At 35.9% G+C, this 18906-nt stretch overlaps 1 protein-coding gene across 1 annotated transcript; it reads left to right on the plus strand.

The window, feature by feature from the left end:
* The first annotated feature begins 3455 nt into the window (after positions 1-3455).
* On the plus strand, positions 3456-18640 carry LOC142340478 (uncharacterized). Its single transcript, XM_075391054.1, has 6 exons — positions 3456-4037; positions 6522-6713; positions 7276-7360; positions 11703-11941; positions 17643-17826; positions 18460-18640. The coding sequence occupies exons 1-6, from the start codon at positions 3602-3604 to the stop codon at positions 18638-18640; spliced, it is 1317 nt and encodes a 438-aa protein (XP_075247169.1). The 5' UTR covers positions 3456-3601.
* The last annotated feature ends 266 nt before the right edge of the window (positions 18641-18906 follow it).

Raw genomic sequence — 18906 nt, forward strand, 5'->3', positions numbered from 1 at the left:
ATAATCTCTTATGAAATGCAGATCCATCCGGAAACCTTTTAAAAAACTTTTATAGTTTACGTAGTATATTTATGTAGACTAGAGTTAAATCCACTGAGGTTGGTGGAAGAGCCAATGAGCACTGAGTCTGTATAGAGACACTGTTTTTTTCTAGATCGCTAGTATTCTGATCTCATCTTTTTTCTAGATGGCTATTCTCCGTTTTCGAGTACAATTAAGTGTATGAAAACTAATATGTTCAGCCTAACACCCGATTATAAGATAGGCGCTATATGCGATTCGAAATTCGGGTAGTTACTTGCTACATTTAAATTGAGTACCATGTCGTAAATACTGAGCTAATTTTTCTTTGTGGTAATTACTTAAATGCTAGTATAATTATAAAGACTATTCATGCTAACATAGTAATTGTCAGTGATAAGCGAAAAAAAGTATGAAATTTTGCTACTCAGTCAGCATTTCGGCGCCTGAGTTTTTTTTTCAAACTTTGCTGATAAATTTAGTCTTCGCGAACTCAATGACTTCAGCATTGTTATGATGAATTCCACATAAAAAATTACAATATACTTGATGTCCAATTTTTCAGAACTGAATTTATTTTTCCTATTTGAATTATACTGGTTCAGCGCTGAAGTGCCCCGAAACTCAAGTCTGGATTTTTCAGTGAGTCTGTAAGCTGAAGCCACTTTAATTTTGATTGAATTTAATTCGGTAACGATGCGTTTGCTGCTAAGAGGTCATCTTCTTTTGATTAGCAGTTCTGAGCCAATATACAAGATCTCAGAAGTCGTGTCGAGACATAAACCAGAACGTCGACGTGATCTTACGAGAAGTGACAAGTAAATCTTGCTTCGAACACTCACTTTGCAAGTTTTAAAACATCAAAAGTTTCAAAATCTGGCATTCGTTCAAATGCAAGACATTATAAAGAAAGGAAGCGCAACGAGAATGCGGGATGTATAAACACATGAAGTTGTCTTATAAAAATCGAGACTCTTAATACGCCCTCCCCAACTAAATTAAAAGCTGACAGATTTTCTCGGAGGTCTCTTTATATATTTTTTGCTTATTCCAAAAAATTAGAATAGTACGACAATCATCAAAATTGTCCTTGAACAACAAAATTAAATTCTAAAAACCAACAGAGTGATGTTAGTGGAAAATGTCATAATGAATAATTAATTTATAGTGTCCGACAATTTTCTTCTGTAGTTCAAAAATGTTTTCTCTGGCAGTTCCGATCTCAGCACAAAATATCAACAGAATTCAGAAATCAACCACGACCCTAATTCTTTTGGGTGTATCAGAGATGTGACCAAAGTTGTCTCGAAAAATCAAAAATTTTCAAATTACATTTCAACAATTTCAAATACACGCACATACTGTTATCGAATATAAGAATTTTTTACAACCCATCCAAACCTTCGTTGAACTTATATTATGTAGTATGCCATTTCCGAACAAAATTTTCTTGAAACTGCTATTTCATTTGATTTGAATATGTATACGGCAGAGGTGAGTATTAATTAGGATCGGATCTTAACAATCGCTCCCTTTGCCAAAGGGAGGCTATTCGTAGAAATAATTTAAATGATAGACTTAATAGCCAATCAGAGACTACTAAAAGCGTTCCACGTAAGCGCATACTAGGTTAAATTGAATAGAATAAAATACTTCATGCTAAGGCAATTAGCCGGGTTGGAATACAAAGCCAAAACAATTTCCGACTGGCCGTTCGGTGGGCGCGCTTCACAAAACAAAGTGCGCATTTTAGTAAAAAAAAAACTGTTATGCGTGTTTCAGAAGTCTTCTAAGTTTTCGAAAATAAAAATTTTGTTTATATTAATTTTCAAGAATTTCACACACTCTCTCTCTCTCACACACACACACAAACACACACACACACACACACACACACATACACACACACACACACACACACACACACACACATCTGGTACCAAATTTTAAAAATCTTACAGTTTTATTGCTCTTGAGAGTAATGCCCACACAGACAAGTTATCTCCAAACCTATATTTTGCAGCAAATTATTTCTGAGCCAACATGGCCAGAAAAAAATAGCCAGCATGTTCGTCCGAAAAATGTGATAACTTTTGTTTCATCCAAATCTTCCTCCGATAAAAAAAATGCGCTAGCGATTTTTTGGGCGAATTTTTTGCATAAGTGATGTGTTCCTTGATTGCAAGGCTTTTCATTACGTCGCCAAACGTATACAAACGTAAAAAATTTGTGGTTATGAGCGACGTAGCATCTGTTCACATTTGTGTTCAACTTTTTTTCCTACTGCCATTCTTGTCCACAGACGCTTATAAACCTAATCTAAAAGCGTGATTTCCAGTAAATTTACTCGAGCAAATTGTACGTTTTGCAATGTAATATTTGCAAGAAAATTGTCCATTAAATATGATGTAGTCTCAAATTATGATCAATTTCTTATCGCAGTTACATATTAAAAGACTACTGTTATTATATATCATGTTAGTGTTGACAAATTTCGTTATTACTGGGGGAGAATTCGAAAAAAAATAATCAGACAAAAGTTTCCTTATTAGCATATTATTCTCTGCATTTTAACTTTTAATGCAATTCTGATCCTGAATATTTTCAAACTTCAAATTGCATTATGTGATCAGATTTTATAAACAGACTAGACTGTATCCTCGGATTGTGCGTGAAATGGGCGTCAAAATAATTAATTAGGTTAATGAATTGTGTTGGGATGGGGGGATGCTTAGGACTATTTTGATTGTGTATTATTCAAGTAAAATTAAATTTGATTCGTTTTGTTTCGCTTGTTTGTTGCTATAAAAGGTTTTGAGAAGTCGACTACTTCCGTCAGGTTTTGACAATAATTGGGTTTTTGTTTTGCCGGCTTTTTCCTCGAAATCGATCAAAAGTCAACTTGTCCTTGACAACTTCAATTGCACTAGACTCTTTGATTTGATAATCATAATTTTTGTGTATAATTAAACTGATTCGTTTAAACTGAGTTACAAAGTCGATTTACATCCAGTCAATTTCGGTTAAAAAAAGTATAGCTTGACAGAAATTAGAAACGGCTGGAGAATTATACTCTTCTTCCTTTATCGAGAAAAATATGCTACATGCGGGCATAAAAATTATAATTGTGGTGTTAAATGAACTTTATTTCGATCTTATAGAACAGGAAAATCAAAAAAAGTTTGACTCAAAGAGGTTTTATAAAATTACTTTTAAATATCACATTTTTTCACCCTTTAAAATTCCCATTACTTTACCCTTCAAAAATCACATTATTATTAGCAAAATTTTACACTTTAAAAATCACATTTTTAAGCAAAATCTACCATTTAAAAATCCAACTATTTTACCAAGATTACATAAAAATCACCAAATGCAATAATTAACCTGTTGTAACGAAACAAACACAAACAATACTACGCTGGTACCTGTCAAACATAATTGCAATGACTTACTTACTCAATAATACTCAAAGTATGTGCAAATTTAAACTATTGTACAATGAATAACGCATATATAAATGGTATTTAAACTATGTTCATTTAAGTTTTAGTTTGACCATTATTTGTAAAATTACAAAATGTATTTATCATTACGCATTTTTACTATCTTCGGACTTTTTATGTACTTTGGATATTTTGTTCATGCCGCTTTCCGTGAAACCCCGGCGTCATATCTGGGTGAGATTAATTCTAGGGTTACCCTTACCTGTGCCTTTTACCAAGAAATTGGGCGACTAAACGAGCCAGTCAGAATTGAAATTGAATGGCTCAAAGCAGAGCCAAGAATTAACCCAACTTCGACTAACACCCCACCCGAATTTGTCCCCTTTTATGGAGATCGGAGGCGGGTTTTTGTGACTTATGTGAGGAGCGAAGCTGACAGACTTGTGACGAATTCTAGCACGATAGAAATTACACAGGCAAAATACGAGGACATGGGGAAGTATAAGTGTATCATCAACAAGGGGGTAACTTACGGAGGGTTTGAGAGCCCGGATGCAGAGGTCAAATTGGGTAAGTTGTTAGAAGGTTGAAAAAAAAATCAAACTCAAATTGTGCGAACAACCAAATGTAAATTGTGTATGAGATAAGCTTGACATAGCTTGGCGAAAAGTTCTACATTTTAAACGTTCACATGGCTAGAGAGATTAAGCCTCAAGGAACAAAAAAAACGGGTTTTCTCAATATATAGCACCCCCCCCCCCCCATCAAGGTAAATATAGCATATTGAGGAGCAAAAAAAAACATATTTTTCCATCAATATTAAGACGATAAGGTTCAATTCTTTCGCGGGAATACTGACATATTCTGAAATAGAAAATGACCAAGCAATCGTTTTATCAGATCTTAAACGACAAAAATTTGCCGAAAACTTCAGTATGCGTCAGATAACTGCATTTTTGATGGCTTGCATAGATCCTAGACTGTGCGAAGAAGTAGTTCTATTTTACATCGGGAGTTTGTTTTAAGATGTATTTTGGTAAGATATAATCAAATTGCGCAAAGTGACGTTTGCCAATCTTAAAATTTGGATTCTGTTTTGTGATCAACTTCCCGACATAAAATCTTGCAGAAAAAAATCTTCTATCATTGCCTTCAGCCAGTCTGATAGTCTGTGACCTTCGTTTTTAAGTATAGACTGAAGCATACAATGCCAGTTCTTTATAAAAAAATACTAAGATCGAATTCAATCGCCATTTAAGACAGACACCGTTTTAATCGACATTAGATACATATGTAACATATGGATGCTTGCCTTATGATAAGTAAGGCATATACCGATACTGAATTATTGAGTAATTTTCTTTATTTTCACTTTTATTTTTTTCCAATTGATCTCCTCTCTTAATTATCTGGTCTTCCGCTTGTGTGGCCTGAACGGATATTTTCAGCTGCCACCCCCCCCCCCCCCATATAGCCGCTAGTATAGCACCCCCCAAAATCTAAGTTTTCGCGAATTGTGATAGCGATATTTGCATTTCATTGAAACAAGAGTGTCTAGGTAGATAGAAGGCACTTTAGAAGCTTCCTTAAAATTTTTTTAAATGAAATACAGCTCTTAAATGACATGAAACAGAAATTTATCATGATGCTTACGGTATATGCAGCAAATTTTCGTTAAAACACGTAGTTCTCTCAAACTATAGCTGTGCTAGCTTTCATTGAATACATATTTTTCATATATGTTCATTCATAAACTTACTTAACTTTGACAGTATGTGTGAACATGCATAAATGCGGGGTACAAAACGAGGCGGGGGGGGGGGGGGAGGGTTGGTGTTGCAGAAAATTGTACTTACTTATTCTTAACCCAAGTTAAATATATTCTGAGCAGACCATCCTCGAGCGCATACCTGCACATTTCGAAAAATTACGCGATACAAAAATCGAGAGCCTTGGTTCACGCAAGAACTAGATATTGCTCTGATTAGAGACAATTTGCAATGCACGAAACCTGAGGTAACTTCGACCTGGGCGGTGTGATCAGAGTTCACTTTGTCTGTAATGGTTTGCGCAGAGGTAATTTCGTTGTGGACATCTGAACTGGTAGCGTTTTTAATTGCCCTAGCAGAGACCTGGAATTTATTTTAAAAAAAGACCTGATAATAATGATACTGTTGCGATACAAACACTTTTACCTGTAGACATTTTTAACTGTCTAGCCAAAATCCAGGACACGCCTTTTTGCGCATTCAAATTCCAATACACGTTTTATTGTATAGCTAAATTCGAGGAGTATTGTTTTACTTCCAGTCCAAGTCGAAAACATCCAAAGTCCAGACAGATTTTGTTCATACCAAGAATCTATTCAGGACAGTCTTTACATGCCTTATATCGGTCGAGGACGGTCTTCTAGACTAGGGTGGTCTGTAAGTCGCAGATATTGTATTTGAAAGAAGGTTTTTAATCGCTGGAGACATACGCATAAAAATGCAGTTGATCGATATGGGCTATGTAAAAACCGTGGTTCGACGTATGAAAAGACTAGCGGTACCAAACTCCTAGTGTAAATCAGTACTGGGCAATTGTAGGTGCAAGTCTCCCATGTAATATACGCTGCTCGCTTTCATTTGCTTCTTTCAAGCGTATATTAACTGCGGAAAAGAGAAACTTTCAACAGTATTGCTGGCAGAAATGAGAACAAACGTCTAGTGCGGGGGAGATTGCTGGTGCGAGCCCCGTACGGAACTTTTTTTTGCACTTGGCACAAGTCTGACCATTGTAAAGTCAGACTGAACGCAATTCTGACCATTCAAAAAATGACATGAATCAGTCTATGATTCAGTAATGACAAGGAATTGCACTTATACTGGCCCAGTACTGAAACGCTCTTGGAGTTAGGAACGGGTATGGAACAAAGCTACTTACCCCCACCCCATATTATTGGTCATTTCTTTTTCATATAGTTGATCTCCTCAACTTGGGTTAAAATAATTGTGCGAGATTCTGTCATAACAAGGTTGTCTAGCAAATCGAGTCCCTCTACGCTTCTTTCAGAGCCCCTGCTAGCAATTGATCCTAAGATAGCCCAGATAGACAGGGACAAGCAGAGGGTGGGTCTGTTCTGCAATGTGACGTGGTTGAACTGGGACATAAGCAGTGGCGGAGGGGGAGGGTCCTCCGGCATCATAGACTTCGACAGGACTGGGTGCAGAGAGAACAAGATTGTCTGGTATGCTTCTCCAGAAGGTATGTCAGTGATCGTTGAATAACAAAATAGGGCTTTTTTCCGCTTGTACCCCCCCCCCCCCTCCCCCCAGCTTAGTGGGTGCATATTATTTGCACCCCCAGACGCACGTGCTAAGTGTTACATAATGATTCACTATGAAATGGCACGTGCTCTATAACTGGGGGGGGGGGGGGGGGGTATAACTTACTGGGGGCACAAACAAACAAAATTTCCTGTCAATTTGTCATTGTCTCAAGCTCTCTTGCTAAAGTTTCGCAGATTTATTACGAATAATTTTTTAAATAGGAAACAAAAATTTTATTGCATAATTGATTGACCAAATATTAACAGGTTTACAAAAAATATTAAAAACAATTTGCAGTTATTTATGCTAAAAACATTGCATCGCTTCCGCTCTCAATAAAAGAGTAAGCCTGCAATTTTCCTGAATTAATGGGTATCTTCCTAATTTCCCAATTAAATTAATAGGTATTTTCCATAAATGCTAGGAAGATAAGCAATTCGTTGAAACATTTCTTAAAACTAAACCCGGCAAGATATGTGTCACGTTTTCTTGTATAGGTGCGTGGATAAACCCGAATGACCCCTCGCAGATGGAGAGTGCATTCGATAACAAGAGATTGGCCTCCTCCATAAACAATGTCGTGTAAGTTTCCAAATCTGACCTGAAGACAACTTCAGTTAGTTTTTCATTATATATGTAATGTTAAGTGACTCTGCTTGAAGTCACTGAGAACTTCTGGCGTTTATCGAGAACCGTGAAGTCAGAATTTAAGTCAGAATTTCGACGTGACTTCTGCAGAGTCACTTAACCATGCTTAAAACACGAAACGCGCACGTTTTAAAATAACGAAAGTCAACGAAATTCAACTTCTGGCTAAGTAGGAGATTCTGGCATTTTAACTTCTGGCACTGCGGACTTTCGGCATTTTAAAATGTGCACGTGAGTATTTTAATTTTTTTCCAATGTCAATTGTTCTTATCAAGGTTTTTTCCGAAACCGATCATAACGAATTTCAGGATCTTTTCTGCTAGCGCCCCCCCAGCCTTATATAGCCGATAAATTTGCACCCCCCAAAATCTAAGTTTTCGCGAATTTGAAGAGCGATATTTGCAATTCATTGAAACAAGTGTCTAGGTAGATTGAAGGCACTTTTAGATTCGTTTCCTGAAAAAAGTTTTAAAATTTCAAGCCCTTATTGTAGCTGATAACGCCAAAAATGATCTAATACAGAAATTTTTATTGATGCTTACGTTATATGCAACAAATTTTGGTTGAATACGTAATACTTTCAAACCATAGCTGTGGTAGCTTTTAGTAAATGCATATTGCTCATATATGTTTACGTATAAGATTACTTAGCTTTAACAATATGTTTGGGCGAAACAAAGTAAGCCGATAGGCAAGCAAGCCGACAGAAAAGCAAGCCGAAAATTATGTAATAGTTATGTAATCTATCAGAAATAATACATTGTCAGCCGTTACAATCAACACTGCGCGTAGTATTATAGTGCATAATGTATTCCAATGCACCAAAGAAACAAAAATGCGTCAATTTTTAGACATCTAGTGGGTACGGGCCTCAGCAGACCGCTGTCCATGGCCATGCCTCTCATCCGCTGTGGGATGTAATCCGGAAATAGCGGGCCAGTTATCGCGGCGAAGCCGCGACGCGCGCGAAGCGTGCCCACCGGCCCGCCAGGGGCAACTTAAAATACGGGTATCCGAAAATTTTTCGGCTTACTTGACCTCATTTTCAAAATTCGGCTTGCTTGCCTATCGGCTTGCTTGACCACCACCAATATGTTTACACATTTATAAATGGGGGGTGCCTAACTAAGCGGGGTGGAGCTAGCAGAAAAGATCCGAATTTCAGAACTCCTATCTGAACTTAATCTCGTCCGGATGAAAATTAGTATGATTCTTCTCTTTACAGAATGAAAAATTGTTTGACTGGATTTTTATCTGCACAGAATGGAGTATAAAAAACTGTTTATAAACAATAAGAGCAACTCAAAACAAAAACCGTTGATGACTTATTTGAAAGTAATCTCAAACTTAGAATAAGCAAAAGTTAAACAAAAGTTAATGTTTTACTTTTTTGTTTCCTAATCTCATTAGTTTGCAAGACTCCTGTCGTGGGTGGTTATCTTACACTGTCTTGCAAGGTGTGGAATCACTATGCGGAAAATTTTAGCTAGATTCGCGGAGAAATATCGCTATATCACTATATTTACAAGACTGAGTACGCAGAGCGGGATTAAGACATTGAATTAGGCAACTGTACGCGAGATGCAATTCTGAAGAGAATGGTTACTTGAGCTGATAATCAAGTGAACGAATGTGAACAAGCAATTACATCAGCAAAGCAAGAAAAAAAATAAGTTTAAATAAAGTAGCGCATAAATAAAATAAGTTAAATAAAGTTGCGCATAAAGTAAGTCTAGGAAAATTAGGTGTTAAAAATGGGGTCTTTCCCATTATAGCCCCCCCCCATGAAATTATAACCCCCCTTCATTATGGTGTAATTACCATGATTGGGTGGGGGGGGGGCTATAGGTTATCTGACCACTGAGCTAGGGGGGGAGGGGGGCTATAATGATAAAGACCCCAAAAATGAACTAAATTTGACACCAAATTAGATGTACTGCACCAAAATATGAACTCATAGGACAGTTTCTTTTGAATTTGATCTTTTAAAATACTATTTAACATGGCTGAACAGTCTGAACGTTGGCAAGCGGAGGTTTGTTAAAAGCTGTAATTACATTCAATCAAACATTTCAGAAAAATTGTCCAGAAAATCGGATTTTGCGTCCAAGTGTCAGTATATTAAACTATTGCAAAACTTTAGACAACCGATACTGTAAGAACATGTCTTCATAGTCTAACGTTGTGAGCGGTATATTGTTTTTGGGACATTACCAGCTAATGGCGACGAACACAGCGAGCTTCATTGCGCCCAAAGGACGAAAACTTTAGACACGTTTGTCTTTCCTTGATCTATATAAACTATTAGAATATACGACAGGATAGCAACCCACATCTCAGGTTACAAACAGTTTTTCACATTTACTGGCCGGGCAACGTTCTTGAATTCTCATTATTTATTTCAAAACAATAGCATTTTTTTATCGTCAATAAGGTTTTCACCAACTATAACAAAAATATGACAAAAATATTTGGGTGAAATTTCGACTGATCTTAACTGCACAGATCAACAACGGGCGAATTTCGCTCTACACGTGGTGATGAAGTTTTGAAAAAAAGCCGAATTTTAATATGCAAAAAAAAACAAAAATACCAGATATTCACAAATGATCATCCCAGCAAACAAATAATTCCTAACAATCCAAATTATATAGAACAATGATTAAATAGTTTTTACACATTTATACATGTAGTATGTCTAAAGGTGTATTGATGCATGTTATGATTTGATATAAAATGTTTTACATCGATGTTTGCTGATTATAATGCCTCCTTACAAAAAATCAGCTGAAAAACAAACCTCATTCAAAAATTATGAATAATACCGGTTTTTCTACAAACATTATGTGGTGCTAAAACTCTTTTTCTAAAAATGGGCTCTGGTTTCGATCAGCTGATAATTGAGTAACAAGGACCGCTTTACAGAAGTTTTAAGTATATGTTAGCACATGAATCTTAGCGGCGCGAGGGAATTAGTGCTCTGATACGAGGGCGCTTAGGCCCGAATGCAGGGCACAAAGCCCGAGGGTGGCTAAGATTCATGTGTTAAATTATTTAGAGACTAAAAGGTACTTTAATTAAAATTGAAATTCAAAAGTACAGTTTTGCAAATTAAACGCAAAGTTTCTGTCCATTTTTTTCCATTTTTTTTTACCTGTATATCAGCTATTTCAATCATTTTTCTCTCCAATTCGTCACGGCTATCAAAATCGTTGCTATCATGAGACCTTTTTTGCCCTGTTTGACAACCGCTAATTTTATTTCTTCGAGAGATAACGAACTTTTTACCACCAGAAAGCTGAACTTTTTTCCTGTTACTTACGTCAGGAAGAACTAACGTCAGGCAAGTGCTTTCGTTTCAGGTTTTGATGGGAAATGTCAAAAGTATTTGTGGGTTTGGCCTCACCGCCAAAACTATGTTTCCTTACTGCGAACGGGCTGCTAAATTAGGGCCACTAAGTTAGGGCCGCAAAACTTAGCATTCCACTTTTGCGCGTGCTAATTGCTAATTGCACTTGCCTCCAAGTTTTAGCGACCAAAAAATTTGTACCCTGGGTTCTCGTTCTTTAATTCTATTTCTCAAAAGACATGAAGTTTGAAACTGGAGCTGTTTCATTTGATTAGAACCTTAAAAATTTTACGATTTTTCGGTACTACCTTAAAATGCCGACAGGAACCTTTCTAATCGTTCTGTGTTTTGTCAAACAAAAACTTTGCTTCAAAAGACTTCTGCAAGCTTGTTAAGTATAGAAAGATGTGAGGAAATTTTGAAAATTTAGAAGATCTTATTCGAGCAATCATCTTGTAACTTTCATGACCTAACTAAAATCCTTTCTCTCATTTTTTGCTGTCTATTTATGACTCTTTTTCTTACCTACGGCTACTTTGATAAAAAATAAGGCTTCTTCTTTGAGTTATGCAATTCATGCCCGTTCACAATTTACAACTTACGATAGGTCAAAATTGTTTATAGCTCCTTTTCTGAATATGGTTATTTATAGATTGCTGTAGATTGAAGCTTCAGTATTTTGAAAATTTTTGAAGTATCCCAAAACTGAGTGGGTTAATTCCATTTTAAACCCCAAAGTTCCCGTTATTCGTTACAAAAAAAAAACGAAAAATAATGAATTTCGGTCATTTGGAAACTTGCAACAGTTCTGTCAGTGCATGTCTATTATGCAATAAACATATCATGTCTATAATGCAATTTTTGCGTACAATAGAAAAAACTATTTGAATTTCGTAAACAATATTCATTGTCTTAAGTTTTTTTCAGAGTGGAAAACAACGGACGAAGATTGTGGATCTATACAGAGCCAGAGGGTTCTAACTACTACTTCGACAGTCGCAACAGACAGAGACAGATTGAGGAGGAGAGGTTCTTTGGACAGGACGATGACGTCCTCACCAGACTTGACAGGGATCTCATCAAGATCACTGGAATCTTCTGGTGCCAGTTCCAGTACTGCTATGACAAGGAGTCTCAGAATAAGAGGACTCATGCTGTAGTCAAGTGTTAGTTTTTACGTACTTTTAGATAATAAGCTGCAACCCTTATTTATATTAAATCAACATATTCAAACGCATCAAATACAAGAGCAGCTAAAAGGAGAGAACACTATTTCTCACAAAAGCCACCCCTTTTTGGACCTTTTCCTTTTCTGCCCCCAAACGTTAGGCAACCCCCCCCCCCCCCCCAGTTACAGAGCACGTACCATTACATAGTAAACCATTATGTAAAAATAGGGCACGTGCGTCGGGGGGGGGGGGGGGTGCAAATAATATGCAACCATTAAAGGGAGGCAGACGCAAAAGATCCTCCGATTTTAGAGTAATACATTTTTGTCGGAATGTGAAATTTTGTTCCAAGCAGCCTCTTGTGAGAAAAATAAAAAAGCAGACAGCTGATGCTATAAATGGACTACAATGATTATCCAAAACAAGCCAATTATATTTAAAGTTGAACGTCATTCGATTGGTGCTCCAAAGCTATGGATTTCATCACTTGAGACGCACCATCTGAAATAACATATAACGTCGTGAAAACTTGGTGAATGTAGATAAATTTTTTGAACTTTGATTTGGAATTGTTTTAGGTGTTGAAGCATGACTAAAAAATTTTCTTACCAAGTTATAATTACAAACGAGTTGTTTCGATGTTTCAGTGGGTACTTTCAATTGCATTTCTTACTGTTTAAAACGAAATTTTCGGCAATTTTTCGATTTATTACGAACTATACCTACCATTCACTTTTTTGGAAAATACTTCTCAAAGCATTCTTTTCATTCTAATTTGAACTTCAATTAATTTTTAATTTTATAAAAGTTTTTTATTTCAGTTTCTGCAACTAAAATTAAGTCAATTAGTCGAGATGCACGATATTTCCTCAAAAATTCTAACATATTTGCTATTAGTGCGCTATTTATAAAATTCAATTATATTACTCAAACTTAATTAAATAAAATTTCTTTTTATTACGTTCCTTGAGCCAAGTGTAATCACTCTAGTTCAGGAAGCCCGAAAAAAAAGACAAAAATGCCAGAAATCTTTGGTATGATTGGTATCATTCGTAGGAAAGCTACGGAGTTTTTTTTCGGTCTGTATTCGGAGTTTTGTTTGGTTTATTGTGGCCGAGTTAATTAAATGAATTAAGTGAATAATTCAAGGCCCAATTACTTACTGGAGTTGGAATAGTATGACCAGCAAAACTTAATGTTACATTCAAACAAAGCCCATTCAATTTAATTGCGCTTGTCAAGTTAATTAATAAATGTTATTCGTACATGAAAGGAAAGTCGGACCTAAATTGAACTCTCTTCTTAACATATGTGGGCATTGAGAAAATCATTACCACATTGCATCAGGTGCTTTAAAATTCGCTTGCGGTCGACCTGTTGTTGATACAGAAAATTCGACAAAGCTTCTTTGAGGTTAAGTTTCCTAGGGTATCAAACATACAACAAAAATTTGATCTTACGAAAACTTCTATTGAAATCTTTATCTACAACCAATCAAAGATGCTATTTTGACATATTAAAGCACTCGACTACCTGAATAAATTGAGTTAGTTCTGCAAACTACTGATGTGAACTGAAACTTGTTAACTGTGTTTTCTAATTGGACATACAATGAGTATTTGAGCGTGAAGTCTTTGTTAACCTGTTGTTAACCTTTTCTCTAAATCATTCTGGGGCTGTACAGTTTAAATAACTTTTGCTTCGAGAAAAAAGAATTAATTTTGATATTCTAAAACTTTCTTTCTGAGAAACAAAGTTCCTAAGATAGAGAAACCTTGCACGAATCAACGAGTCATTTTTCTTACTGGTTTTAACGACGCCTATCTTAGTATCAATTATTGGATTAATGAGCAATTGATCTTCTCAAAGAAAACCACAAAAAGCAGTTATAACAAAATTACAACTGGATTATTCAAAAAGTCTCCAAAAATTTTAACATTGGAGATCAAAATTGGTTGCGCAAACTAGTAGCTAGGACAATTAAATAAAACAGGAGAGTTAAGGGATTTCGACGTTCTGAATTGTAATAATTTGAATTATTATTAAAAACTCAACCGAACTTTGACCGATTTTTTGACCAGGAATAATTTTGGTCGAAACAAATTTTTTCTCCGCGAAACAAGATTATTGGATAGCGAAAGTGAACGATTAGTTGTTGAGACTAAGTGAGTGTCGGAATTAATGCAACGGTAGTCTATAACATTGCGAATCAGACAGTTCACAAAGTTGCCTGCGAAAACGTAACATCCGGACAGATTTGAAACCGCAGAAACGAACTAGCCGGCGTACAGTTTTTCTCCGCATTGATTGGAGACTAGCTGTTGAATTGACTCTTTAATTCATAAGAAATGTTCGGTAAGCGTTGAAAAATGTCAGACGATCTACGAAATTGAAAACAACTATTTATGGAATAGGTCAATTTTATTGTTTTAGTTTTATCCGTCTCTGGAACTAAAAATAAGTCAATTAGTCGAGATGCACGATATTTCCTCAAAAATTCTAACATATTTGCTATTAGTGCGCTATTTATAAAATTCAATTATATTACTCAAACTTAATTAAATAAAATTCTTTTTATTACGTTCCTTGAGCCAAGTGTAGTCACTCTAGTTCAGGAAGCCCGAAAAAAAGACAAAAATGCCAGAAATCTTTGGTATGATTGGTATCGTTCGTAGGAAAGCTACGGAGTTTTTTCGGTCTGTAATCGGAGTTTTGTTTGGTTTATTATGGCCGAGTTAATTAAATGAATTAAGTGAACAATTCAAGGCCCAATTACTTACTGGAGCTGGAATAGTATGACCAGCAAAACTTAATGTTACATTCAAACAAAGCCCATTCAATTTAACTGCGCTTGTCAAGTTTATTAATAAATGTTATTCGTACATGAAAGGAAAGTCGGACCTAACTTGAACTCTCTTCTTAACATATGTGGGCATTGAGAAAATCATTACCACATTGCATCAGGTGCTTCAAAACTCGCTTGCGGTCGACCTGTTGTTGATACAGAAAATTCGACAAAGCTTCTTTGAGGTTAACAAGTTTCCTAGGGTATCAAACATACAACAAAAATTTGATCTTACGAAAACTTCAATTGAAATCTTTATCTACAACCAATCAAAGATGCTATTTTGACATATTAAAGCACTCGACTAACTGAATAAATTGAGTTAGTTATGCAAACTACTGATGTGAACTGAAACTCGTTAACTGTGTTTTCTAATTGGACATACAATGAGTATTTGAGCGTGAAGTCTTTGTTAACCTGTTGTTAACCTTTTCTCTAAATCATTCTGGGGCTGTACAGTTTAAATAACTTTTGCTTCGAGAAAAAAGAATTAATTTTGATATTCTAAAACTTTCTTTCTGAGAAACAAAGTTCCTAAGATAGAGAAACCTTGCACGAATCAACGAGTCATTTTTCTTACTGGTTTTAACGACGCCTATCTTAGTATCAATTATTGGATTAATGAGCAATTGATCTTCTCAAAAAAAATCACAAAAAACAGTTATAACAAAATTACAACTGGATTATTCAAAAAGTCTACAAAAATTTCAACATTGGAGATCAAAATTGGTTGCGCAAACTAGTAGCTAGGACAATTAAATAAAACAGGAGTTAAGGGATTTCGACGTTCTGAATTGTAATAATTTGAATTATTATTAAAAACTCAACCGAACTTTGACCGATTTTTTGACCAGGAATAATTTTGGTCGAAACAAATTTTTTCTCCGCGAAACAAGATTATTGGATAGCGAAAGTGAACGATTAGTTGTTGAGACTAAGTGAGTGTCGGAATTAATGCAACGGTAGTCTATAACATTGCGAATCAGACAGTTCACAAAGTTGCCTGCGAAAACGTAACATCCGGACAGATTTGAAACCGCAGAAACGAACTGGCCGGCGTACAGTTTTTCTCCGCATTGATTGAAGACTAGCTGTTGAATTGACTCTTTAATTCATAAGAAATGTTCGGTAAGCGTTAAAAAATGTCAGACGATCTACGAAATTGAAAAACAACTATTTATGGTATAGGTCAATTTTATTGTTTTAGTTTTATCCGTCTCTGGAACTAAAAATAAGTCAATTAGTCGAGATGCACGATATTTCCTCAAAAATTCTAACATATTTGCTATTAGTGCGCTATTTATAAAATTCAATTATATTACACAAACTTAATTAAATAAAATTCTTTTTATTACGTTCCTTGAGCCAAGTGTAGTCACTCTAGTTCAGGAAGCCCGAAAAAAAGACAAAAATGCCAGAAATCTTTGGTATGATTGGTATCGTTCGTAGGAAAGCTACGGAGTTTTTTCGGTCTGTAATCGGAGTTTTGTTTGGTTTATTATGGCCGAGTTAATTAAATGAATTAAGTGAATAATTCAAGGCCCAATTACTTACTGGAGTTGGAATAGTATGACCAGCAAAACTTAATGTTACATTCAAACAAAGCCCATTCAAATTAATTGCGCTTGTCAAGTTAATTAAAAAATGTTATTCGTACATGAAAGGAAAGTCGGACCTAAATTGAACTCTCTTCTTAACATATGTGGGCATTGAGAAAATCATTACCACATTGCATCAGGTGCTTTAAAATTCGCTTGCGGTCGACCTGTTGTTGATACAGAAAATTCGACAAAGCTTCTTTGAGGTTAACAAGTTTCCTAGGGTATCAAACATACAACAAAAATTTGATCTTACGAAAACTTCTATTGAAATCTTTATCTACAACCAATCAAAGATGCTATTTTGACATATTAAAGCACTCGACTACCTGAATAATTTGAGTTAGTTCTGCAAACTTTTGATGTGAACTGAAACTCGTTAACTGTGTTTTCTAATTGGACATACAATGAGTATTTGAGCGTGAAGTCTTTGTTAACCTGTTGTTAACCTTTTCTCTAAATCATTCTGGGGCTGTACAGTTTAAATAACTTTTGCTTCGAGAAAAAAGAATTAATTTTGATATTCTAAAACTTTCTTTCTGAGAAACAAAGTTCCTAAGATAGAGAAACCTTGCACGAATCAACGAGTCATTTTTCTTACTGTTTTTAACGACGCCTATCTTAGTATCAATTATTGGATTAATGAGCAATTGATCTTCTCAAAGAAAATCACAAAAAACAGTTATAACAAAATTACAACTGGATTATTCAAAAAGTCTACAAAAATTTCAACATTGGAGATCAAAATTGGTTGCGCAAACTAGTAGCTAGGACAATTAAATAAAACAGGAGTTAAGGGATTTTGACGTTCTGAATTATAATAATTTGAATTATCATTAAAAACTCAACCGAACTTTGACCGATTTTTTGACCAGGAATAATTTTGGTCGAAACAAATTTTTTCTCCGCGAAACAAGATTATTGGATAGCGAAAGTGAACGATTAGTTGTTGAGACTAAGTGAGTGTCGGAATTAATGCAACGGTAGTCTATAACATTGCGAATCAGACAGTTCACAAAAAGTTGCCTGCGAAAACGTAACATCCGGACAGATTTGAAACCGCAGAATCGAACTGGCCGGCGTACAGTTTTTCTCCGCATTGATTGGAGACTAGCTGTTGAATTGACTCTTTAATTCATAAGAAATGTTCGTTAAGCGTGAAAAAATGTCAGACGATCTACGAAATTGAAAAACAACTATTTATGGTGTAGGTCAATTTTATTGTTTCTGTTTTGAAATAACGCTTCTGTTTCAGACCCGATCAGATTCGAGCGTAACAAGATGGAGAGAAGTGTGAAAGGGTACAAAGATGAAGATGTAACTCTGGAGTGTGTGGTGGCAGGGGGTCCCTACTTCACTATCAAGTGGGGGAAGGGAAACCAGACACTCAGTATGAACAGGAATCAGCCACGATCTACAGAGAGAAATCATGAGTTGCGGTCAGTTAAGAGTTTTCCCCAAAATACTCCCAAAAATTTCGTTCAAAAATCGGGGTCTTTCCAATTCTAGCCGCCCGTGAAATATTATAGCCCCCCCTCCTCCCCATTATTGTATAATAACCATGTTTGGGGGGCTATAGGTTACCGGACCATTAAGCTGGGGGGGGGGCTATAATGGGAAAGACCCAAAAATCCACTCGAACTTATGTTATTATTTATCTTCCTTACTGGTCTCTGAAATTTAAGAGCTTAATCCTTCGAGTCAATCTCTGAAAACCGATGATCAATGATAAATAATCGGAAGCCTATACGTGGTTCTCGATACTAAACTTAAGAAGTTCTCACTCACTTCAAGCAGAGTCTCGCTACTTAAACATAAAATGTCACCAAAAGCAGCAGTTTCAAAGAAAAAATGCTTCAAATTAATTTTTCTTTCAGCCAACCGATAGAACTCCCTCCCCCCCCCCCCCCCCATTTACAGGGGTCATATAGACCCCCCGTAAAATAGACCATAATGGGGGGTTAATATCGTGCGGGGGGGGGGGGCTATAATGGGCAACACCCAAATTTTTTTTTTATCGATGTAAGTCCCATTGTCACAATTTTCACATCGGCACAATTTTGTTACTTCAGTTACTTCGACTTCGAGTTCAACAAGACAACTGGCCAGCCAGATAAGTTGATTCTGAGGAGTCTGGAGCACTTCGACAGAGCCGAGTACTTCTGCAATGCGACCAGTTTCGATGGCACTGAGATCAGTGCTTCATTCATGCTCAAAGTGAAAGGTCAGGACTGCATGCAATTATTGCCTTAATTACGGAATAATTCAAAATCTTGCTAGAATGGCAATTACACACTAAATAAAGTTAAGGTAATTTTACCTTAGAAACATCCTAACTCACCTTAACTGTTAAGGTAGATTTGCCTTTCCTTAACTCACCTTAACTAACCCTAACTTTACCTGAACTTAACCTGAAAAGTTAAGGCCTCACTACCTTAAAAAAAACCTTAAATTTTACGCTAACTTCCCTTAAAATTACCTTAAATAATTGCCTTAAAATTACCTTAAAAAATCCCTTA

The sequence above is a fragment of the Convolutriloba macropyga genome, chromosome 5, assembly GCF_964194025.1.
Source record: "Convolutriloba macropyga chromosome 5, txConMacr16.3, whole genome shotgun sequence".
In the NCBI taxonomy this organism is placed as follows: Eukaryota; Metazoa; Xenacoelomorpha; order Acoela; family Convolutidae; genus Convolutriloba; species Convolutriloba macropyga.